Source organism: Ambystoma mexicanum, chromosome 5q (assembly GCF_040938575.1).
Source record: "Ambystoma mexicanum isolate Mex_15411 chromosome 5q, UKY_AmexF1_1, whole genome shotgun sequence".
Taxonomy (NCBI): Eukaryota; Metazoa; Chordata; class Amphibia; order Caudata; family Ambystomatidae; genus Ambystoma; species Ambystoma mexicanum.
In genome coordinates this window covers 493034124-493059891 of record NC_090933.1, presented here as the reverse complement: position 1 = coordinate 493059891, position 25768 = coordinate 493034124, and the positions used below count along the sequence as shown (strand labels likewise).

The following is a 25768-nucleotide window of genomic DNA, read 5'->3' as shown; positions in this document are numbered from 1 at the left end:
GTGTCACTGCATCACTGACAGGGTCAACTACCCTTGAAATACGGATTGTATTCTAAAATGACATCTAACCTCGTCTTATTCCCCAATAAATCGTATATTACTATTCTGAATGTATAACCTTAGGTTGACTCACCTGGACTTGCGTCTTGCTCCTCTAAATAAGGTTATACCTTGGCTTGCATACCATAGGTATTGAGTTGGTTTTTATGATTGTGTTTATATGATCTTCTAGTACTTACTTACCCATGAATTATCTTGGTCTACCTGTATTTAAATAGACCCTTTTACAATACATAAGTGTTTCTTTGGACCCTATGTATGCTACAATGTCTTTGTAACAAGCTACAGACCTCTCTCCCTCCTAAAATAAGCTTGGCTGCTCTGTCCAGGGTACCACATTCTTAGGTGGTACAGCCTTGTACTAAGAATGGAGCATATGTATGGTCTCAGACGTATGGTTTTATGAAGCTCTTAGTTGGACTTTAGAAAAACTGTCCTGACGGATATTTGCCGCTGAAATGGTAATTTTGGATTAGAGAAAAATAATTAAAGTGCCTGAATGTCCTGCGGAAGTATAGTACATAGATGTAATATTGATAGCACTAGACCAGAACCAGGAAGATAAATTCGGAAAATAGAACACATTTGGCAGTTTTCTAACTAATTTTAGACAGATACTTGCCCCTAATGGTGGCTAGCATAGTTTCCATTAGCTGAAGAGGTTGGCAAGTCAACTTTATTTCCACGTGTTCTTCCTTAGGCATTGTATGCCCCTCCTTTTTACCTCGACCTTTACGTTGAACTCCCCCCACCCCCCCAAGAAAAGTCAACTTGTCTAAAAACTGCTACTCTGACCTGCTGAATTTAGCTAAAATATGTACATGAAACGGAAGCCTGCCATTATGTCAGCGTCCCACGTCGTCTCCCTTACTAGGATTGATTTTCCTCTGAGCTAAAACAACTAGTAGGAAGTTCACTGCACTCTCAATCTCTCGCCACCTTCCTATATTCAAATCCAGTCCCAACTGGGACCCATAAAAGGAGAAAGGAGGAGGAAGCTACAGTACTTTCATCTGACGTCTCCGGTTTGGGTGATCACAGCAATTATTGGAGGGATACTATTTTAACTCCCAAACCCTTGCCAGCACTACCACAGGACCTCTATCAAGAAAGCAATAACAAAGGAAACCACCTCTCTACATGGTTCATAATAGCGACACATCCAATGGAAACAATATAGCATGCATTCCATTTCATTACCTCTCTGTCAATATTAGCCACAAGTGTGCGGATCTCTCCTGAACTTTTTGCGAGGAAGAACATTTGTGGTTGTGTCGGGTCATCTGAAATAATTCTGTATGCTAGTTTAGCATTTAATCCTTCATCTGCATCTGTTGCATTGATTGTCATCACCAGAGCATCTAAGAACAAACACAATTGAAGTTATTAAAGCAGACGTGAAGTTGTACCATTTATTTTTAAAATCATTGCCTTTGAAATAGAATAAGTTGTACGAAATATTATCAGAAATGCCCAGTGTCCCTGCAAGCATGTTAGAAGCAATACTTCAGGAAGATGTTAGCAAGGTGGATATACCCAGAGCCTGGAGAAATTGATGAGCGATGTTGACCGTCAACAAATAATATGCACAAGGGTGAAACAGGAATATACTAGGAAGGGCATGGGAGGACCGGGTCCTACCCTGTAGTGGGAAATATGGCAGATGTTCCAACAACTGCTGAGCTAGTTTTATATACTTCATTGAACAAGCATATTTTTAAGGCTCCACCAAGCACGAACAAACTCAGAGTTCCAAGGTACAAGAAGTAGCAGCATAGAGGGATCATACAAGTGCCAACTAAACTGCTAGTTGTCTAATCATATACAATAGAAATTAGTTCTGTCATAAGGGCAATTGACAAAATGTTAAACATTTTATTTTCAAGTATTGCTTGTTGTCCGTCTTCCATTTACATCCTGCTATAAACAGGTCTTACTCATGGTTAGGAAACATTTAGTTTTTGCACCTTTCTCTCCATAGATTTCTATGGGACACCCTTTTTTGCTTGTTTTGAATCCTTTAATGACTTTTTGGAGGCAAGTAAAGCCTTATGCTTTACTTTCTTGCCGGTTTTGGTAATTCGTGTGGGGGAAGTGACCAGTCCAGAGCACTGTCAGTACTGAACGACTGTTTCTATGAATTCTTGTATTGTTACAATTGCACATATTTCCTAGTGAAGTGCAGTTAGGACACCATTCTATCCTTAGATCTTTGAGAGGTGGACTGTCCAAGCTGGCAACAACCATGAGACTGCTGCGACGTTGGCCCCACAGACCCGCAGACAAGTAGCAGAACGAGAGACTGAAAGCTGAAGCTGTCCTGACTCCAAGTGAAATCCCTACCCTGCAAGCAGGCCCGGTGACAACATTCTGTGGTAAACAAGTTAATGGGGACTGTGCAAGGGAGATTTATCATTGTTATGCTGCATCCCCTCTCCTAGTGAGGCCACCAGCACTTTTTACTGGACTTCTGGACCTTTTTCTTTATATCCTTAACGAATGGAGCCTTTTTCCACTCATTCATTCTTATGGGCTCTATCCTTTGGAACTCTGTTCTCTGGGTTTTACATTTACTATGGAGTCTACTTTCCTTCATATCTCTTTTAAGGCATCTGTGTTTAACTGTTGCAGCACACAGCTCTTTATGGACAGTGTTGCTGGGAACCCTTTGGGTTCTCCTTCGAGATTCGTTCTTAATCCTTACTACTGTTCTTAAGGATAGAGGGATACTTTGTATCCCTCCTAAAACTTTATCCTCAGAGATTGGCACACACCACCTTATGTGGAGTGCCAAGGGGATACCCCATATCCCCCTTCTCTCTGCTCCTGTGACTTTTTAGTCACAGACAACGTTTTAATTATGGTTGGTGGCAGTGGACATGTTCTACCAACTACTGTGTTACTTTTTACTGTATTCACAGTCCGGGTTATGCACAATAGAGCCACTTAAGTACTAACCTGGCGGCTCCTTTCTTTTTCACCATTTCTAGCGCGATTATTCATGGTTAGCCCTTCTTCTACCATTCTGGGAGGGTGAGATCTATGTGTTTTGCCTTAGGAGGGAACACTTGGGTGTCCCCGCCTAGGCTCCAATGTGTCTGGACAGGCAAGAAGTGGGGGTGGAGTCATTCACTGCCCTGCCCTTTGTTTGCCAGAGTGCCTAAATTGAAGCAGCTCCCACTTAGGGTCTGGCTGTCCTGATTGGACAGCCACCGACCCTTTCTGTAAACTGCTGAGAGAGATTGTGTGCTGAAACTCAATGAAAGGTGATGTTCCTAAGGTGAAAGGCAAGTCGACCACTGGAAACTGCAGTAACTGAAGACTACTATCAGAGACGCCTGCAGACCCTTTGCAACACTGAAGTGACCACTGCTGTCCTGGCCCTGTTTTCTATGCGTCAGGAGAGCTCCGAAGAGGACTCCTTCCCTTTGGCTGGTGAGACCAACCAGCCCGAGGCAATCTACAATCTGAGTGATCTCCTGTGGTGCTGTGGCGTTACAGAGCTGCAAACCGTAAATACCAGGAGACCTCTGACCAAAATCATAGTGCATCGTCTTGCCGAGGCTGAATCCGTCCAAGTCTTTGTTGAGCTCCAGGTGAACCTCCAGAGACACAATCCGACTTATCCAAGTTCCCTCAAAAGAGTGCATGACTCCAGGAATCGAAAAACATTGACCGGGCGAATCCTGTCCTTTGTTGGTGCTGCAGAGAAGGTGCCAAAACCGCAGAATGACCAGAGAAGCTGAAGCAATCCGTGCCAGAGGTCCAACCTCAAGACTGCTGCTGAGAAATCCCAATCAGAGTCCTGCCTTTCGTCACCAGACCAAGGAACCTGGACATTGGGTCCATCGCTGCTATCCAGAGGAGAATCCAGCCACAAACATTTCTGCTAACCTAAGGCGCTGTGGGGAGAACATGTATTGCTTACCTTAATCCAAGAAGTCGCTCCAGAATGTTGGACTGCGTAGGGGTGTCCACTCTCCCAAGCTGCCAGCTTTTGTCCCTTTTACGAGTCCTTTCACAGGGTCCACCGTTGACTTATTCTTCTAGTATCCTTAGCTAGAAGCTGAAAGTATCCACAATAACCTTTGCTGTTCTGCTGCTTTATGAGACTTTGAGCCCTCCCCAAACTGACTTTTACATAGAGCTCGGGATCGGACTTGCGCTAATCCTGTTTGACTAACCGACAGTTTTCCTTTGAAAAAGACTTTATCTTATGTGGTTTTGCCAACTAAATACAATTACTGTATATCTCTGTGCGCGAGTCCACATTATTAGCAATAATATAGTAGAATGTCATCAGTGCCAAACTTTTTAACAATTGTAACCATGAGCAACTACAAACTAAGCAGTGACCTTTCAAATGTATTTTATAGTATTCCTATGTATGTTGGTTAAGTTATCTAAGCATTTTAAAACATTAATTGTGTAAATATACATTTTATATAAATGTATTGGTGTGTTTCTTTGATCTGCTTTACTAACTGGGTTCAGTGTACTTACCTACAGCTCGAATCTTCCTCTTATGATAGGCCTGACTGCTCTGCCACTCTACCAAGGTTCCATGAGTAGTACAGACTGATACTAAGAGTTGGGGATCTGTATACCATTGGGATCGTTTTATAAAGTCTTACCTCAAGTGGACTTTAGGAAAACCCACCTAACAGATGGCAGTAGACCCGGGAGGGAACACAGGAATAAAGAGTACAGTCAACCTATTCGTCCCAGTGAATGGCCCTACACTAAGAAAGGTGAAACCCATCCTAGAACTCATCCAACTCATCTCAGTGACACAAGAGAGAATCAGGAAACTGAGAACCATTATGGAACTCAATTTTCTCAACTCAATACCTAAAGTGGCCAAGAGAATAGGAATAATTACTGGGTATACGATATGTGCCCCAAAGAGATTTTCAGAGACACTTAAGAAAAACATAGTCAGAGATTTAAAAGCCAAGAACGCAGAGAAGTTTTCAAAGGGAAGAGAAAGAGAAACCAGAGACTTGGAACAGTCCTCCGGATGAACTGTATAAACTAATCCAAAAGATAGCCAGACACCATATAAAACGTATATACGGAGGTTGGGGAAAACTATCCAGGAGATGGGAATCATTCTCCTGGGTTTTGTTGTTTTGTCTTAGTAGTAGAGTCAGTATAGTTTAGGTTTTGGACAGAGGACAGACTGTTTACTTTGGACTTTACATTTGACGACGAGCACCCTAATTAGTTCGGTTAGGCAGGGAAAATCAGATTAGGGATAGTGAGGCCTTTTTTACCCATTATTTCAATCAAACCTTATCAAGAATGACAACGGGTCTGCCTCCTCCTTCTGACCTATCACAGGTTTAAGACGGTCAGGTGAAAGAACTGGGGCACTTTACTTTGACTGTAATGCCCCCTCGGAGTGCTGCCGAGAAGTAAGGCTGGGTCGGGGTGGTTAGGTAAGATATTCATAGCAATGATAAATCCTCCTGACCTGTATCAACCCCAGAACCTTTTGCTTTTACTGGTGGATTATGGTTCATTATACCTCTGAGAGGGAACCTTTTTCCACACTTACAGAATCTTTTACTCTTTGTATGGGTGTCATTTCTAAGACTCTCCATAGTGTCTTTTAAAAATGTTATCCTCTGACAACGTTTTGGCAATAAGTGCCTATTGTTGCTGGGTTTCCCTAGGGGCTCCCGTGTTTAACTTTCTCTGGCTAACCTTGCGAGAACTGCAGTTCCCAAGGGTAGAAAGGACCTTTGGATCTCTTTTAAATGTTATTAGTTGAAACCAGCACCCCCACTTTATGTGGAGTGCTGGGGAGATAATGAGTATCCTCTTTCCCATTTTAAATGTAACATTTATGTTACAAGGACAAACTTAACTTTAATGGCTGGTGGCAGTGAACCCTTCACTAATTCGGTGCACCTTTACTGCGGGCTGTTTGCACCCATGGGTGCCCATTTTAACAAAATAGCCATGGTCTTCTTTGTTTGCCATTTTAGTGTTCTTATCCTTTCTTGTTCCTTGCCCCGACCTCCAGGGCAGAACATTCTTTTGAGTGATTTTTATCTTTGGCGGGAGTCCTGTTGACTCCAGTTACTGAAGGCAGGAAGCGAGGGAGGAGTCCAGAACTCTGTGGTCCTTTGTCTTCCAGCCTGAGTGTGAGAATCCAGTTCAAACTGGGAGGCTGTCTATCCTGAAAGGATTCCCAACCTCCCAAGTTTGAATGGTGAAGGGCTGTTTGATTGGCTGAGTTCCTGCATGAAGGTCAGATCCTGGAAGCTGAAGAGGTAGTCGACCACTGGAACCAAAACCGAAGATGTTGATAAAGGAAACGCAGCTGAAACGATTTCCAGCTACTGGAGAGCCTGCTGTGTAACCGGAGCATGCTGTAGCCCTTCCTTCCAATCGACCTGGGGACTCCGAAAACAACCCGGACCCCGAGGCTGGCGAGACCCGCTGGACTCAAGACCTGCATTTTGAGCCGACCTGCATTTTGAGCCATCCCACATCATGCTGCTACTTTGAGGGCTGCAATACCCCAATACCCTGGGACCTCGAGCCATTGTGCGGTGTACAGTCTTCCAATTTTTGAATCTCGTCGACATTTTGAGGGCATCCTGGTGGACCCCAAGAGACGTAAATAGAGTCCGAAAGGTCCCCTCACCAGAGTGCTGGGATTTGCAAACGACGAGAATCCGACCAGCGATATTCTGTCTGCTTCTGTGCTCCTGAAAAAGGCGCCAAATCCACAGAGCTGCATCCAGCCACGAGGAAAACCTTACCTGGAGCCTTCCCCGTGATCCTTGCTGCAAAAGTCCTTCCAGTGTCCTGTCTTCTGTCTTCATGATGAAGGAATTAAACGAATGGGTTTTGGGCTGCAGAGCCTGAAGTCCTCCTGCTGCTAAATCTTCTGTGCTGAGGTACTGTGCTGGCTTGGGCATTTACTTACCTTAAGTCTCTTGTGGTTCCTGTGTAGTTTTTAGGTGTTCTGTGCTTTGGAGGTCTCTCGTCCAGTTCTCCCAGGCCCACTGCTGCAAATGGTTTCTTCTGAAGTCCCTGGAACCGTTTGAACAGCCTTCCTCTGGAACCCTGAACTTTGCCTGCAACTGAACCCCATCTAATGCTGCCTACTGCTGCTCGTAGACCACTGTCAGTTCAGTTTTACGGGACCATCTGAGACCCTTTTACATGTAATAAACCTTGTTTTCCCTTCCAAAGAGTTGCAGTGGTTATGGACTATTGGATTATTTTTATCATTCAGATTTTGGATTACAATTCATCACACTATGGTTATTGCATAGATTTGTGTTATAACGTGTTGTGTGATAATACTACCTGCTAGATTCATTCTTCATAAGGCCTAAAATAAATGTATTTTTGTAGCTGACCTTTTACATTGAATTGTGTGCTATTCTGTGTGGACTCTCTGAGGGCCCCTGACCCAACTCACAACTATGTGGCTGCCCATCCACATACCAGGATTGAGATTTCACCAACCTCTTAAAGCTCCCTGTTCATCATAACTAGGGTGGCCTCCTAAAATCTGTCCTACAGACCAGATTCCAGAAACCCATCTTAACACGTGTCGAATCTTTCTTGACTGCCTTAATTACCCTTATGTTCATCAGTTATGACAGCATGGGGCCATGAGAATATGTTGAGTAAAGGAGCTGCACAGACCATCAACTTCCACTGTATGGACTCATTGGCGTTTACATGCGACAATGCATATTTATGTATTTTGCAGATGATGCACCAAATCCCACATTCAATATAGGATGACAGTGAACAAACGGGAATCTACCCTGAATATAAGGTGTATGATTACAAAGTCATGCAGGATTGCAGATGATATCTTCAGGTTTATCGAAGGGTGTCGAAAATGTGTCATTTGATTTCATGCCTGGAAGAAGCCATATGATGGGTCTAACTGAGGATATAGGCCCTCTAAACTAGGAAAGCAGTGGAAATGATCAGTTGAAGAGACCCCTTCATTAATATCAATAGAGCGGGTGGTTGAATACAGGTCTCGACGAAAAAAAAGGGGCAGGGGAAAGGTTTGTTTTGTCTGATTGTTGCCCCCGACTAACCCCCTGAAAAAAGAAAGGTGTGAAACACGATCAGGTTGGGTCCAGAGCTAGAAAGCCAGAAAATATAACCTAGAATGTTACAAATTAGAACAGAGAGTAGAGTCTATGGATATCCAAGAATAATGAAAGCCACTTTTTCCTTTAGATTTTTTCAGTTTGGGAGTTTTTTTTTCACAAATAGTTTAGTCATACGAGTCACATTAATTTTGGACACCAACAGATGCCCATTTTAATATAAAATGATACAGATTTGACCATTTATGAATATTTATAAAGTGAATAGTTATTAAGGAAGCACACACTGACTGTGTCCGTGCCTAATATATAATAGGAAAACAGATGCTACAAGTTTGTTGTAGCAATTGAAGTCTGGGACGGATCTGTAGTTCCACTTGGACAGTCCGAGTCTAGGAGTCCTCCTTTGGTTTTACTCAGAGCACCAGAAGGTCTTGTGTAAGCTGTTCAGATACTAGGCGACTACGGTCAAGAGTGCCGCTCGAAATTCCTGCTCCCCTTTGTAAGGTACACCCCCTGCTTGATGTGTTCACAAAGCTTATTTTACTCAGAAGGTAAGCCAGGTCACGTCCGCTCTGGTTGCGCTCTGGCAAGCCTTTTGTTTATTTCACCACCTCGCAGTGCAAATGCCAAGCATATCGCTTGCTGCGGTCTACCAAAGCTCACCCCATCTGTCCAGCGATCCAACTGAATTTCACAGCGTCCTCCTGCCTCCGCCAAGCCCAGAAATGCTATGTACTGTCCACACACATACCGCGTTGCCTCTTGCTCTTTTTGCCCAATGCAGTCACTAAGCGGACTAAGCGGTTGCAAGCAAACAAACAAAAAAATCCTATTCTAAGCATTGCTGCAAATACCCGCACAGATGAAGCCCCCCCTAGTTATGCTGGATGTGGCTTTGCCAGCAAGCGCTGCTTTCTTGGCCTTCCTCACTGTTGAATTGATAATATATTATACCTTGACTACGAGAGCACCTGACACCGCTCAATGCTCCCGATGCCTGCTTGAGGTGTCTTTGTATGCTGACTGTGCATCAATATGTGCCCTGCAGGAGGGGTTTTCTTTACTTCACTGAATTGTCAACTTTGATCCCCTATAACTTTCCTATGACTTGTACAGCCTTGTAACTTACCTACAACCTACAGATTATAACTTGTGCACCCTTGTGCTGGAAGTGTAACTTACCTACAGATTATGAATTGTGCAGTCTTGTTCTACAAATGCAACTTTGCAACCTACCGATCAGCACTTTCAGCCTTCAGCTACTAATGCAATTTACCTTTAACACCCGACAACATCTTTTAACACCATATCCCAGATGCCTCAGGGCTTTGTGCGCCACTATAAATGCAAAAACAATATTATTAAGTGCACCAAAGATACCTGCCCCAGCAAACACCGAGGACCAAGCACTACAGATCAAGAAAGTAAGGGTCAGCTGCTGAGAAATGTCAAAAGCAGCAAGACATGAAGCAAAACTCGAATTGGCCTTGCACAAGTTGAGGGATCAATGACATCATGGCATACAGCAAGCAGGCTGAAAAAATAAATAATTCAAAGGAATAAGAAAATGGCAGAAAACCCTCTAAGCAAGAAATGGCATCCAATCCTGCTGTGCATTGAGAAATGGACATTTGGAAAAAGTACTGGGCGGTGTCTGGACAGCCAAAAACATTTGTGTGTGCTACACATGGCACAAGGTATCCTAAAGTATGGAGAAAAAAAGGCATAAATTATGTCCAGTTACTTTCATGCAAAATAATCAACGTTGACACTGCAGCAGGCATATGCATCCGAGAGTGGTCAGAAAAATAGCCTAAATAGCTTTGAGGAGTATCTGGTAAATTAGGGGTAAAATGGAGCAGGAGTCTTGTATCAGACTATATGGAATACTGCCCTCTTGATGTCTGGTGCCGTGTTTTGGAAAATTGGCAATGGAAGACAGCTGGTTGGTGGGCTACCTTTATTTATGCTTCACATCCACTCAAACTGGTCATGCACTACATATAACCCAGTACCAAGCATGGTAGTCATGTGGAAAACTGCAAGGGAACTGATTAGAAAGGACATGAGTACTAAATCACCCTTTCATGCCCACAAAAAATATTTGAATTGAGACATCAAAATTAGTTGATGCCACTCATCCATGGGCCGTTTACATGAATTTACAATTTCTCTAGAAATCAACATCCACATATTTGCAAGACTTTCTGTGTTGAGCTAACTGGGGGTGGTTGTGGATGGGAAGACAGAAGACTTGCTTAAACTGCAAAACAGATTCAGAAAACGAATTTGATGTTAAAAAGATTTAGAACATATACCCCCACACCAACGTCCACCATCAACTCTCAAGCTTTTCCCAGAGGTTCAAATTTGCAGGTGAAAAAACTTGCCACTTTTGACCAAGCCAGGTTTAAAAGTGTGAATTCTAATTCAACTGTTGATACACAGCCCATATAATTCAAAAGATTTGCACTTTGTTTTAACCAGTACGACTGTTCCATTTTCAAACGTTCTCTCAAATTGCTTGAGGGAGGCTATAACTGTGGAGTGAGAAGCCTAGTGCAGTGACCGGGTAAAATCATACTATAATGATTAATCTGTTGACATCAAATCTCCCAAGATTAACAAAAACGAACTGCACCAAATTTAAGTAAACATTACAAATTGATTACAAATAATCAGCATAAAATAATCAACGAAGAAATGGTTTGTACGTCAGGTTTTCACCTACCTCAAGTTAATAGTAACTGCTGTTAAAGTGGCGATTATTAAACTTTGCTGAAGTTCCTTTCCCCATCTCCCATTCTGCCCCAGTATCACATGATCAGATTACCTGAACACTCCTGGCCTAAAAGCATTTTGGAACTCTTGGTATAGTTTTCTGCAGCATAAATGTATGAAAACCGAGGCCCTTAGTAATGTGAGAATGCTTTTGAAATTCAGAAAACACTGCAGAGTTAGGGTGCCGCGAGATTGGTGGCATATAGGGGACTACTAACTGTTAATCGCGCAGAATATCAGTAATGAAAGATTAACATATTTTCTTTGAAGCCACAAGCAAGGCCAAGTATGTGCCCTTTTTCAGTTTTGAAACAGAACCACACTTAAATTGGATTTTTTTTTTTAAACTAGTAGATTACATAAAGTATTTGACTCATTACTTACTTGATGCACTTAACTCCTCGATTTGACCATAAAGGACTTCATGTGCAAACACTGGTGAATTGTCATTTATGTCAATGACTTTAACTCGTAGTTCTATTGGGGGTTCCACATCGTTCCCATTTTGATCTAGGGCAAAACCTTTGAGCTGAAATTCAGAAAGAGGCTAGAATTATTCAAGCCTGTTAAAATAAGGATCAAACTAAGATCACCTAATAAAGAAAAGCCAGAGAGAAAATATTTAACATGATCGGAATTGAATTGTAGATTAAGTAGCAATGTTCAAGTATGCTAGCAAGAAAATGTAGACAAAAATGTTTTCTGTGTGCTACCTAGACACAAATACTAGACCTCAATCCAACAGAACATCCTAAAATTGCATAAACACATGAATGTGAATGTAGAAGTAACAGTAGCAATGAATGTGCAGACATTGAACTTACAAAGAACATTGGCGTTACTTCCCGGTCAACAATGCCAGTAACATTCAACTCCCCTGTCTTTTCATTGATAATGAAGAGTCCATAAGGTGGCTCGGTCACTCCTTTCCCAGTAATTCGGTAGGTAATTCTAGAATATTGCAGGGTATGATCAGATTGAATCTGGAAAGGAAAATATAGTTGATTGTCTTTTTAGGAAAATCAAAATAATAACATTTTAGTTAAAATGTCAATTTTCCTTTTTTACCTTTGCAATTGGATTTCTTTTACTATTGTCCTGCTCCTCATACATGATTACAGGGGGGATTACCCACTCGCGTTTTCGTCTTGCCAATCCATTGTTTTTGGACACCTGATGATCTGGTCTTCTTGCAATCTATATTTAAAAAATAGCAATTCAAACACATAAAAAGGCCACAAAAGTGAAGAGACATTCATGATTAACCACATTTCATTGTGAACTAAGTCATCTAAACGGAAAAAGAAAAAAAAAACTACTCATAATTTGAGAAAACCCACAGCCTCTTTTATCACTGTGGTATATTAAACTAGACTATACCGCTGGACCCTTAAGTGCAGGTCCCAGAAAAGGATGAGATTAAGGGAGGATGGCAGCAAGAGACACCGAGTACGCAACATGCGTGGCCCACAGATCTAATTAGCGTATAAAATGCAAAACGACATTGTGAAAATCTGCTCAACATACATTATGAAAGAACTTACTTCAAAAGCAAAAGTTACTTTATCAAAATGTTAAAGAAATAGGTGAGGTTTATACCCTGGAACACAGCAATCACTTTGGATGTGCTCCAAGAGGCTTCCTTGCTCCCAACCTGATCCACCTTATAAACAGGTCTATTTCTAGCTCAGTCCGTGGCCAAGTCAGCATGACGCTGGTTGTGGCAAGCCTCTGGCTTCACATTCTTTAGGAATAGTTAATTCACTGTTTTGCCAAACTTTCAGTTCCTTTCAATCTGGCTAAAGCTTATAAAGGTATATGGCATCCTTTGTCAATAAAGTTGAATGGGAAGCCTTCACCCAGCATAGATCAGTTAAGTTCTGTCACTGTTGATTAAGCATGCATGACCTTTGGATCATAACCAACATGTATGTGTAATCTAATAAAAAGGTTATGATTAGATTAGGTCCTGCTTGAATGCATACCCGTAAAGGGATTTTGCCAATAAGACTTCAGAAAGCCCACGTTGAATGAACATGGAGACACCCTCAGGTTTAGCCTGAACTACCCAAAGGTTTGGTAGCAATAGCTGAGCAGCCTGGCTTAGTCTAGGGGGCTGTGGGCTGTATGGAGGCACACAGTAGTCAGAGCATACACTTAGTTCAAGGAAACACTTGCACACTAGCAATTATATAAAAATAAGTATTTATTGTATATACACAAAAGCTTGTAACTCTTAAGTAAGGTAAGTACCATCCCACTGTAGGATTAAACACAGATTATATGCAATATTAAAAAGGATAACAATACTTTAGAACACTTTTAAAGTAACACAAAAGTTGTAGAAACTTCTGAAACAATTAAGCAAACTTGAGATCAATTTCCACAACTTTAGTTAACCCCGGCTGAATCAATCTTAGGAAGTCCAACCCTATTCAGGTGAGTCTCAGAGTCAAGGAGGGCGGTGGGGACCAGTGACCAAGGGCTGAGGAAGGAATGTCAGGCAAGTAGAAGACAAGGTAGAGAGTCTGAAGGTTTCTTCAAGTTTGCAGGTGAGCATCAGTTCCGTTTCTTTAGTAAACAGCACAAAGGGTTGTCCACCCCAGTTTAGCTCAATGGCGGCCTGGGAGGGGATGTAAGTAACAGCTGAACTGCAACCCTCCGAACCACAGGAACAACAAAGCAGGCCCCAGGTAAGTACTCGATGATGAACTGTACTACATCAGTGAAGAAGCTTGTGAAGCAAGACGGTCCCAAGGAGAGGTGACAGCAGACTCCAGTTCGGGATTCGTGGACTTGGTGACTAAAGGTTGCTCTCGAGTAGTTGGACGAGCACTTGCTCAATGTGGCCTCTCTCAAGGCTCAGTTGAAGGACTGTTTTTCGTGCTGTAGACCTTGCTCCGGTTCTTGGTCCTTGTCTCGGCTGAGGGGACTTTGAGGAGTGGGATCCGGTCTCTGGAGTTCCAAGAGGATGCCTGCAAACTTTCAGACGAAACCGCCCTTTCGGATGGCCTTGCATTGCAAATTGCCCCAGGACTCTGGGTATTGGTGAATTGCAGGCTGTGAAGGTTGCAGCTCTTCCAGATAGGGTGCAAAATGCAGTTCATCGTGGGACTGGTAAGGCCTACCAGTCCAGGGGAGGAAGTCGTCCTCTCCAGGGCTTCCCCCATCACTTAGAATTTGTAGGTCAAGACAGCAGCAGTTACTCAGACTGCTCTGGTGGACGCTGAAGTGGCTGCGGATGTCCTTCGGATCTTCAGTTCCGTTGGTCGACTCTGGGTTTCTGCTCCAGGACCCTCGTCTTTTATGCAGGAAAACTGGCTGAGCCCACAAATCACCAGACATGCATTCATTCAAACTCGGGGTGGCTGTCCATTGGAGACAGTCAGCCTCTGAGCACAAACTGGTTCCAGGCAGGCAGGCACACTGCAGGACAAAGACCAGAGGAGTTTTGGTCACCTCCTCCACTTCCTGTCCTTTCAGGCACTCAGAGCCATGGCGAGCTTTCCTAGGGAAAGCCGCCAAAGCCAAAAGTATTCGGGAGACCTCCCCCACCCATGCAAGGAGAGGAAGGCTCAAGAACGAACAAGTCATCATTAACAGGGCTTAGAAAAGTGCAGCCACCACTTTAGACAAATGGTGACCCATGTGCCCCTTACCGCAGCTGCCAGGACAGCCTGCAACAGGAATCCACAAAAAGTAATGCAAAAAGGTACACTGCCACCAGTCTGTCAGATGAACTTGTGCTGATCTCACAAAAAAAAATACAGGATGGAGAAAAGGGTGCCCAGATGCCCTGCTAACATGTGTTAACACAGGTAAAATAAAAAGGAAAGCTCAAGGAGCTTCCAGCAACACTGCACAAAAGTGTTGTGTGCTGCAATAATACAATATAGGTGCCAGAAAACATGGAGGGAAGCATACCTCCATGACAAAGTACCAAAAAGAGGTAAAACGGGTTCCCAAGGTTAGAGTAAAAGAATGAGTGAGTGTGTAAAAAGGTTCCAACTTAATCTGGAGAATCAGTCCAACAATCCAATAGTCCAGCATAAATCCTGGGGGACTCACAAAGTGGGGAGGATTAACCTCAAGAAGGAAAATCTGCCTAACACATTTTAACAGAGTTGTCCAGGAATACCTGGGAGGAACATCCAGTCGCAAGAATGTAACAGTTGGTAGGTAACTTGTTTTTTCGAATGGATTGTGTCCTCCCACGTATTCCTCATTTTATGATAGACTCCCATAGCAGTGGTAATTTTGGAGGTGGGAGTACCAATTATTTTTCTCATGAACGGAATGGAGTACCGCCTTAGCAATTTATCCTTCATTGGAACAAGAAGCATCTAAGCAGTAATGCTTGAAGGTATGCAGTGATGCTCATGTTGCAGTTGCAGTTGAACAAATATCCGCTGCAGGGACTCCCCTCTTCAGAGCCGCAGAAGTAGCCATACCCCTAGTGGAATGGACTTGAAGCCCATCCGGCGGGTCCTTTCCCGCCAATCTGTAGCACTCAACTATAGCCAAAATAATCCAGCGGGATATGGTCCGTTTTGTCACTACTACTACTACTACTATCCCAATTTATGGCCAGTATAACCTACAAAAAGTTGGTCATTCCGACGTAATTTTGACATTCTTGAAGTATAAAAACTGAGAGCCCTTTTTGGGTCCTGTCTTTGGGTCTCCTCTTCTTTGCCCAAATGAGGAGGAGGGTAGAACGTTGGTAGTATGTTTTTTTTTTGACAAGTGAAAGTCAAACTACTTTTGGTAAGAAAGAAGGTTTAACCTTAAGTACTACCTTGTCTTTGTGAAAAGTAGTGTATGGAGGTTTGCATGAGAGAGCTTACAACTCACTAACCCCGCGGGCTGATGTTAAGGCCACAAGAAGGACAGTTTTTAATGTTAGAAGCCTCAAGGGACAGGAATGCAGAGCCTCAAAATGTATACAAGTTAGAAATGAATGATTCATGGAATTTTAAAGTAGGAAACCTCTTCCGAGGAGTGTTTGAAAATGGATAGCGCAGCCAGATATCCTTTAATTGTTCTGATCTGGAGCCCCAGATTGGCTAGATGCAATAGGAAAGAAAGCACCACTGGGGTGCCACATTGAAAAGGGTCCACATCCTGATCCCTGCACCAGATACTGAATTTATTCCAATGACACCGGTACAGGGATTTAGTTGCTGGCCTTCTGGCCGAAAGCAAAGTCTCCATTACGTCATCCAGAAGATCCCAATCCTTGTATCTCAACCTCTCAGAAACCATGCGCGAAGGTGGAGTGTCTTTACCTCTGGATGGAGAACCCGACCTTCCTCTTGCAAGAGAAGATCCTCTCTTTGTGGAAGACGTATTGGAGGGCAGATGGACATGTCCAGAAGGTCCGGGTACCACGTCCTCCTGGCCCAATCCGGGGCAATTAGGATCATGGTTCTCCTGAACTTTCTCAACCTCCCGATTACGTGAGGAATCACGGGGACTGGCGGAAGAGGAAACTCCCAGTCCACCACAAACTTGTCTCCTAGAGTACCTCTTAGAGGAAATTTCCTTGAGCAGTAGTGTTCGCACTTCCAATTGACCCTGGTCACGAACAGATCCACTTGAGGGGTTGCCCATAGAGTGTAGATCTCTTGAAGGAATTCCTGAGTTAGTTCCCACGCGTGGGACACTGTTCTCTGCCTGCTTAGAGCATCTGCCGCCGTGTTCTGCTCTCCGGCTAGGTGAACTGCCGATAGAGAGATGCCTTCTCTTATTGCCCAGAACCAGAGCTGCATTGCCTCGCTGCACAGTCATAGTGACCCTACTCCTCCTCTCTTGTTGTGGTAGTACATGGCCACAGTGTTGTCTGTCATTATCAAGACATTCCTTCCCTGTACAGAGGGCAGGAAGGGCTTCAGCGCTAGTCTGATTGCCATCAGCTCAAACAGGTTGATGTGTAGTTTGGACTCCGATGGAGACCAACAACCGCTTATAGTCAGATCGTTGGTGTGGGCTCCCCACCCCGTGAGTGAGGCATCCGTCACTACAGTTATTTCCGGCCATGGTTGCCAAAAAGATTCTCCCTTGAGAATGTTGCCATTGCAAGCCCACCAAAGAAGGTCTTGAGCAACTGTGCTTTGAAATTGCAGAAGATCCGACATATTCCCCGAGAATTGAGACCACTGAATCCTCAGAGCCCATTGAAGGGATCTCATCCTCAATCGGGCCTCTGGCACTAGAAAGATGCAGGACGCCATGAGACCGAGCAGCCACAGAAAAATTGAAGGCCGGAAGATGTTGGGCATTTTGAAACTTTGTTACCATCTGCAGAACGTGGAGAGCTCTCACCTCGGGAGGCGAGGCTTTGCCCGAGGAAGTATCCAGGACTGCTCTGATAAACTGGAGCTTTTGGGATGTATCATGTGGGACTTCTTGAAATTGAGGGAGAAGCCCAGTCTGTGAAGGGAGTGACAGGTGATTGACAGATGTTCCTGAGCTTGTTCTGGAGAACGCGCTCTGATCAACCAATCGTCCAGGTAGGGGTAGACGTGAATGCCCCCCTCTCCTGGGACTCACTGCCACAACCGCCATCAGTTTGGTGAAAAGCCTCGAGGCGGAGGTCAGCCCGAATGGCAGAACTCGAAACTGATAGCGAGAACCACGAACCTCCGGTTCTTCTGTGCTTGAGATGGATTGGAACATGAAAGTAAGCATCCTGAAGGTCCAATGATACCAACCAGTTTTGGAGTTGGAGAGCCTGAAGGATCTGCGAAAGGATTACCATCTTGATCTTGTCCTCCCTGAGGAACTTTTTTAAAAAAATTTTTTATTGATTTATAACCACAACCAAACAATACACGTCAAACAAGCAGTACATATTTCAACTGTTTCATTATGCTTCTTAACTTCTAGTCACTGCTTCCCTCATCCCACCCCCCTATACGAGTCTATTACTTTAAACATTCTGTTTCCGCAACCTGTGGTACGGTCTCCTCTTCTACAAGTTCCGCCGGGTCATCTATTGACCCAAACAGCTCAGCTATCAATAATTTCCAGGCCAACAGGGAAGTCTCTTCCTCTCCCCCCATTCTACTCGCATCTTGCCATACCATGGTTTTCGCTTGCGCCCATTTTTGCAAGTCTCTCCACCACACCTCCATATTTGGCACGTCTTCCATCCCATGGCAATTCTTCTTTTAGCCAGCACATAAGCCAGGTCCCTCAATTTATCTACATGCTTGATCTTCTGTGACCTTGGGAACCCCCCCAGCAGACAGGCCCCCCCACTGTATCCACTACGATCTTGACCCCCTTTTTTTCCAGTCTCCCTTTCACTCCCTTCCAAAAGCGTTCTATGACTGGGCATGACCAGAACATGTGCACCATGCTCGCGTTCTCCTCATCACATTTGGGACATGCTTGCCGTCCCGCATTTGCAAACCTCGATGTCCTCCAGGGCGTCATATATCCCCTATGCGTTATGTACAGTTGAATCTGTTTGTCTCACATTTCTAGACACCTTCTTATGATAGCCCTGCACCCGTTCCCACACCCATCCTCCATCGGGGCTCCTACCTCCGTTTCCCAATCTAGTCTCAACTGCATGATTTCCTTCCCCACTTTAAACATCAGCATTTCATATAGTCTAGAGATCTCGTGACCTCTCTAAGCAATGTCGTATATCATATCCATGGTGGTGTCTGCTTCCTCTTCCAGCACGGTTTCAGGCCATGTTCTCTTAATCCTCTGTACCATTCTATGATCTGTAATGTACTGGCCCTCGTGCAACCCAGCTTCTTCTCGCAGCCCCTCAAAAGTAATGCTAGAGCCTTCCCGCCAAATGTCACCCATTGTTGCCACCGCAACCGGTTCCCAGTGGTTCCTAAGTATCCTACGTAGCTGCACATCTGTCCCCGTTAATGCAACCAATGGTATCTGAGGAGAGCACGGGGTCGGGTTCTCCATCTGGCATGCCCTGCACCACATCTTCCACCCCGTATCATCATCTTAGGGCGCCCCATCATTTCCGCCCTGGGTATCCATCTCTTTCAAATAAAATGGTGCACAATCACGCCCAAACAACCCAAGTTCCGAGGTCTCCTCGTCAGAGAGCAATTTGGCGACATACTGTAGCTGGCTTGCCACGTAATACACCTCATAGTTGGGCAGTTTTATCCCTCCTTTGTCATGGAAGTTCTGTAGCTTCCATAACGCCACTCTGTTTCGCGTTCCATGCCACAAGAAGTCCCTGCACATGCTATTCAGTTTGGTGAAGAACTTCCTGAGAATCAGGAACGGTATGTTCCCAAAATAGTGTAGGAGCCTTGGCAGGACCACCATCTTTAGCATTGCTCCCCGCCCCATCATTGCCAAGGGTAGTTTTGCCCAAAATTGCATGCACTCAATGTTTTTAATGGCTACTTCTGTGTTGCACTTATGCTCCTCTTCCACGGTGTGGTATATATTTATCCCCAAATAGCGAAATGTGCTAACCACCCATGGTACTTGCAATACAGGTAATCATTCTGATGGAATCCCCATGTACCCCCCTAATGGAAACATGCTGGACTTCTGGGGGTTCACTGCTATTCCAGACAACACAGCGTATCTCTCCATCACTTCTAGAATATACTGGAGATTTTCTTCTGGGAATTGCAGGTGCAGTAGCATGTCATCTGCGTATAGAGAAATCAGGTGCCGCTCCCCTTTCACCTCAATACCTATACTGTCATATTGTTGCCTCAGGGATATTGCCAGGGGTTCCAAGGCCAGTATGTAGAGCATTGGAGACCACGGACATCCTTTTCTGGTACCCCTGCTGAGCTGCCACCTTCCCGATATCACAGATCCTGTCTTCACTCTAGCCAGTGGTTCGCTATATAATATTTTTGTCCACCTTACATATCCAGGCCCCAGTCCGTAGCACTCCAGGGCCGCAAGCAGCCATGGCCATTTAACTGAATCAAAGGCCTTAATTGCGTCCAAAGACAATTGCCATTTCGTCATCTGTCCCCCTGCCACACACAATTCTTTGGAGTCGCCTATGGTTATTGGTAATATTCCTATTTGGGACGTAGCCCGTTTGATCCGGGTGTATTAATTTACCAATAACTTTCTTCAGTCTATTTGCTAAGACAGCAGTAAATATCTTGCTGTCTTGATTCAGCATCGATAAGGGTCTATAGGAGCCGCAGCTGTGCCCAGGTTTATTAGGTTTGGGGAGCGGTATTATGAAAGCCTCCCTTAGCGACTCTGGTAAGCTTCCCGTCTCGAACGCTTCGTTTAACATCTCCAACAGTGGGGGGGAGGACCTCTTCCATGTATGCCTTGTAAAACTCACTTGGGAGTCCATCTGACCCTGGGGTTTTACTGGTAGGCAATTGCCTCACCACCTCTCCTAATTCTTCTAAGGTAATCGGGGCATCTAGCTCCTCTCTCTCTTCCTCGCTTATCTTGGGCAACCCTATAACCGCCAGCGTTTCTCCCATCATAGCACGGCTACTCCCCCCCCCCCATCGTCCCCATATAATACCTTATAATAATCCACAAACGCCTGGTTAACTACTTCCTGGGTGTCTTCAACGCTACCGTCTTCTCTCTCTATAGTCCCGATTGTAACTCTGGGGGTCTCCCTTTTATATAACCACGCCAAAAGTCTCCCCGGTTTATCACCTCCCGCATGCTATCTCTCTACGTATTTTTTAGAATTAAGGTTGCACAATCTATCCCAATATTCTGAACATTTTTGCTGTAGCGCGAGTGTCACTTCAAGGTTCTCTGCTGCATCTTCTCCATCCCTTAAAGCCTCTTCAAGTTCCTCCTCCACCTTTTGTAGTTCAGCCAAAATCCCGCCCTGTAGCCCCTTAGATTTAGCTATAGCTACCCCCCACATCACAACTTTAAAGGCCTCCCATAGTGTTCCCGCCGAGTCCACACTCCCAGTGTTTATTTCAAAATAATGTACAATCTCCTCCCTTAAGTCCTCCCTAAAAAAGGGCTCTCTCAACGCTTCCGCTCGTAGACGCCATGTCGGGATCCTCGCTCTCGGGGTGGGCGGTATTGCCATTCGAGAATCAGGGGCGAGTGGTCAGAAAGGACCCTGGCTTTATACTCTATTTGTGCAATCTCTGCTACTATTTCAGGTGATGTGAAGACATAATCCAGTCTCGTGGATAATTGCTGTGGGGCAGAATAATGCGAGTACTGCCTTTCCTGGGGGCGTCTTACTCTCCACGCGTCCTCCAGACCAAAAATCGCTCAGCAATGACTAACGCTTTGGCTGCAAGGGCCAGTCTATCCATCTTCTCATCCGATCCGTCTACCCTCTGGCTCGGTACACAGTTGAAGTCCCCTCCCCAGATCACTGCGCTTCCTACACATGTGCTCAGATTAGTACACAATGTTCTAATATACGCCGCTGTGTTCTGGGTTGGGGCGTACGTGTTTACTATGCTTATCTCCCTATTCTCCACCAGTCCCCTCAGTATAACCATTCTCCCATCTGTCTCGGCTGTCACTTGCAATCGCTGAAAAGGGACGTGTGGCGCCACCCAAATAAGCACTCCCCTCGCATAAGCAGAGTACGCTGCGCCCACCAGCACTCCCTTCCACTTCCCAGCAATCTTGTCCATTCTCTCCCGTGTAAGGTGGGTTTCCTGCAGCAATGCAATATCTATTTTTTACCTGCGCAGGTACAATATAACCTTGTTCCGCTTTAAGTAACTGTTTAGCCCCTGTACGTTCCATGTAACTATTTTAAGATCACCCATGGCCTATGCAAGTTCCATTCCTCCTCCCCACAGGTGCAGTCTGACTGAATTCCAATCCAATCTGCATAGGCTCGTTTCCCTTTTTGAACTCCCCATAACCAAAAACACCCCGAACTTCCCATTTCCCCCCCTCCCGCCTCCCTTCCCCAACCATACCCTCCCCAACTATCAAGCACCCCTACCCCTTCCCCTTTCCCTTCCCCTCGCACCTCCCTTCCCCAACTTTGCCCCCCCCCCCTCCCCCAACAGTTGCCCAGCTCCATCCCAGGATCTCGGGCACCCCCGCATCTAGCTCTTTCTGGCAATAGCCTGTACTCGAAGCCCAGCAGGGTGAGGTCGCCCTAATGGCTATCCCACTACTTCTATTATTACTTGGGGCGTAAGGAGCCTGTGTTCTGCCGCTCCTATTTGCTTAAATTCAACCACATGCTACCATCAATTTACTCATATTGTTCTATATTCCAGTCCGTTACATATCAGCTGAGTCAAAGATATCATAACCTGGCTTTGACACCACCCATCCCTACATGTCTATCATGACCCATCCAGTCTCTACCGGGATACCCTCCAGTGTGATACACCAGTATATATACAGCATCTCAGTCACTTATCTTGCTCCTCATGGACACGTTCCGCTTCTTGTTCCGGGCCGCCCTGTAGGTCTAAAGAGGAACATTTTGCCGGCCATGCACAGTCTCCTCTTCACCGCCACGTACCTTTGCCGTTGGACCTGCATCATATAATCAGGATATGCTGTGATGTTAGTTGAAGCTCTCCCGATCGTTCCTCCTTTTCTAAAGTACTCCAGAATCTTTTTGCAGTCTTTATAGTTCATTATCTTGGCAATTATTGCGCGAGAAGGGGCTCCGGGCCTCGGCTTCCTCATGAGGGCTCTGTGTGCGCTCTCCACTGTGAATCCTTGAGAGAGTTTATCGGCCCCCATTTCCTGCAGGATCATGTTCTCCACATAATCCTTAGTGTCCTGGCCGTCCTCACCCTCCGGCAGGCCAACCACACAAATGTTGTTCCGTCTCGCTCTCCCTTCGGCTTCCTCCGCACGGTTCTCCAGGTTGGCCACTTGCTGCTTTAGTATATGGACCTCCTTTGCATTATCAGTGCTGGTGGTCGTGTTGGTCTTGACCGCACTTTCCAAGTTACTTGTTCTGTCTGCCAGCGCCCTGACATCCTGTCGCAGCAGATTGACTTCTATCCCCACAGCGTCAATTTTAGCTTCCAAGGAGGTCCGCATGTCCACCATTGCTATTCCCCATGAGTCTCTTAGCTCTGTTATGGCCATTAGTATCTGGTGATTGTCAATCCCTAGGGGACTTTCCGTGGGTGCATTTGCGCCAGTGTGTGTCAACGCTGCTGGAGACTGCTGTGTCTTAGCAAATGCATCTATCGTGGGTTGTTTGCTTCTGGCCTTAACCACTCTCCCAGTCATCTCGTGATCTGGCTCAGGTGTCCGAGGCTACTTGTTCTTGGTGTGGCAATCCTGTTCCTGTGTTCCGCCGTATCGGCAGTGGGTCACTCCAGGCCCGGGCTGTTATCTTGGGGTGCCCCGCGTGGTCCGGAGTGCGCTGAGCTATGACTTCGGGTGGGTTATGTCCTCCCACATTTTCAATGAGCCTTATTACCTCCTGTAGATTGCGTTCCCACGGATAGCGTGGCGGAAGACCCACCGAGGCCTATGGCTTAGCAAGAGCCGGAAGTCCTTTCCTATCCTTTGGCATCTGAAGTTCTTACAGCCTGCACAATGGTGCAGTTTTATTTGTAAAGGGTGCTCAATCAGTGCCTTCAATAGCCAATTGACGCTGCAGCTTGAATTTTGCCCCAGGTCTCCGGTCTCATATATGCTTATGAGAAGTGCATTAGTGGGCTGCACCAGTGCTTCTTCCAAGGCGCTGCACCCACATTATTTGTGCTTGCAGAGTCACCACGCTTCTTCCTTTCATGTTGCGTGGGTGTGCTGCCCACAGGTGCTGGGGCCTCTCCTGATTGAAACCCCCACACTGCACAGCTCCTCTGAGGCACACAGCGCACAACAGATCACAGGTTATAATATGGTCACCCTGCCCAGCCTGCTGCAGATTGCCTTAGTGTGCAATCGTGCTCTTCGCCCCCACTGCCTAATCCAGGGCTCCCTCTGCCAGTCTCTGGGTTTCACACTGCGCAACTGCTCCGTTTAAACTAGGAGTATCTGGATACTAATGTATCCAAAATGTATCACTGCCTTTGTTCGGCAGCCCTCTCCCAGGCATCGCGAGCCCAGTCCTATGCTGCGTCCCTCATGTGGATGCAACAATGTAGCTCCAGCGAGGCCCGGCTCCAGCAGAGCCTCCACAGTGTCTGCAAAAGCCCTTCACAGGGGCTCTGTGGCCATGTACGCCTTACAGCAGGCAGGCAACCATTTTGATGGTCAGTGCAGCGTCCATCTCCTGCAATAAATGTCCAGCCACAGCTATGCTCTGCCACACATTCGGTCAAAGGGCACCTCCGCCATAGATCATTGCAGTCCGTTTCTGCCAGGGACACAATCCTCTCGAGGCAGTCCTTCCTCCCTTTGTTCTCGGGTATCCGAGACTACACTTGTGTATAGGCGCGTTACAAATGCCATATCATATCATCCGCCATTTTCCTTTGCCCCAGCATTCCGTTCCCGGCTAGGTCTTTCGAATTTATCCGTGTCCGCTGCTATTACCCTCCGACATCAATGACACATCCTGCTCTCCGCACCTTTACATGCACGGTCCTCAGTGGCAAGCGGTTTCATGCTCATTTTCTCGTGGTTTTATGTCGGATCCGGATCTCCAGGAGCTCCAGTGAACCCACGTCCTCCTACATGGCTCGCTCCTTCCTGAGGAACTTGTTCAAGTTTCTTAAACCCAAGATGGGTCTCAATCCTCAGTCCTTCTTTGGGATGAGAAAGTATGGGGAATGCCAACCCTTTTTCCTCTCTGCTACAGGTACATGTTCTATTGCACCTTTCTCTAGCAGGGTTAAAATTTCCTGCACAAGGAGCAGATCTGGAATTTTGATAGAGTTGGTTCCCGGTGGATGGTCCCGAGGCCTTCTTAGGAAGGGAAGGCAGTAAACCTTGAGCTGCTGTCTCCAGTGCCCAAGCATCTGAAGTAATGCCCTGCCATTCTTTCAGATTCCTGAGCAATTCTGCCTCCCACCAGGTTCTTGTGTGATAAGGCCTCAGAGTGACTTGGAGGCAGCTGCAGGAGGGGTAGAGGGCAACGATGCTGTTCCTGAGGCTGGTTTTGCACCTTTTCCTCGTCCACCACGAGGGATATTTCTTTTACCTCTTTGAATGGCCGGTCCTTTTCCTCTACCAAAAGAGGAGTAGTATCGAAAAGAACGACATCTCCAGGAAGATGAGCCCGAATAAGGTTTCTGAGGCTGCCGCATAGAGGCGCTAAGATTTAGCCGCCGCTTTGGAGGTCTGCAGTTTTTCTAAGCTTTCATCAGCTTTACTGCCAAACAACCTCAAGCCATCAAAGGGCATGTTGAGTAGCCTGGCCTGCACATCAGGTGCAAACCCTGACTTCCTCAAACACGCAAATCTGCGTAGCACTGTGCTTGCAGCCATGGATCTGCTGATGCTATCAGCAGTATCCAGTCCAGATTGGAGACATTCCCCCATTGCCTCCTTTCCAACTTTTATAATATTCAGGAGGCCTTCCCTTTCCTCGCCTTCCAGAATATGATCAGCCACCCCCGTGATGCAGTCCCACAGGGTATGGATAAACCAGGACATGGTACAGGTGACATTTGCCGATTTGAGAGCCATGATACCCGAGGTAAAGACCTTGCGGGACCAAGCATCCACCTTCTTATCCTCTCTATGCGGTGGGATAGATGTATACAGGCTGTTTGTCTTGATGAATTTGCTGCCTGAATAACGAGACTTTCAGCCGTGGGATGCCTATAAGTAATCGGGGTCACTACTAGAAACTCTGTATTTCTTAGGAAAATTACTGTTAACTGCAGAAGCAGTCTCAGTTGGAGCCTCCCAGTTTTTTTCCAACTGTCCCCTGGTGTGCCCTATGGAAGGGGAGAACTGGGTCCTTCTGG

At 45.6% G+C, this 25768-nt stretch overlaps 1 protein-coding gene across 1 annotated transcript in view; it reads right to left on the bottom strand.

The window, feature by feature from the left end:
• LOC138497459 (desmoglein-2-like) overlaps positions 1 to 25768 on the bottom strand; it is a 289004-nt gene that overhangs the window by 163650 nt on the left and 99586 nt on the right. The window contains exons 3-6 of the mRNA XM_069620959.1: positions 12012 to 12140; positions 11768 to 11926; positions 11328 to 11472; positions 1261 to 1421 (exon numbers count right to left, since the gene is read on the bottom strand). Of these exons, the coding sequence (XP_069477060.1) occupies positions 1261 to 1421; positions 11328 to 11472; positions 11768 to 11926; positions 12012 to 12140 (594 nt within the window). The remainder of the gene's footprint in view (positions 1 to 1260; positions 1422 to 11327; positions 11473 to 11767; positions 11927 to 12011; positions 12141 to 25768) is intronic.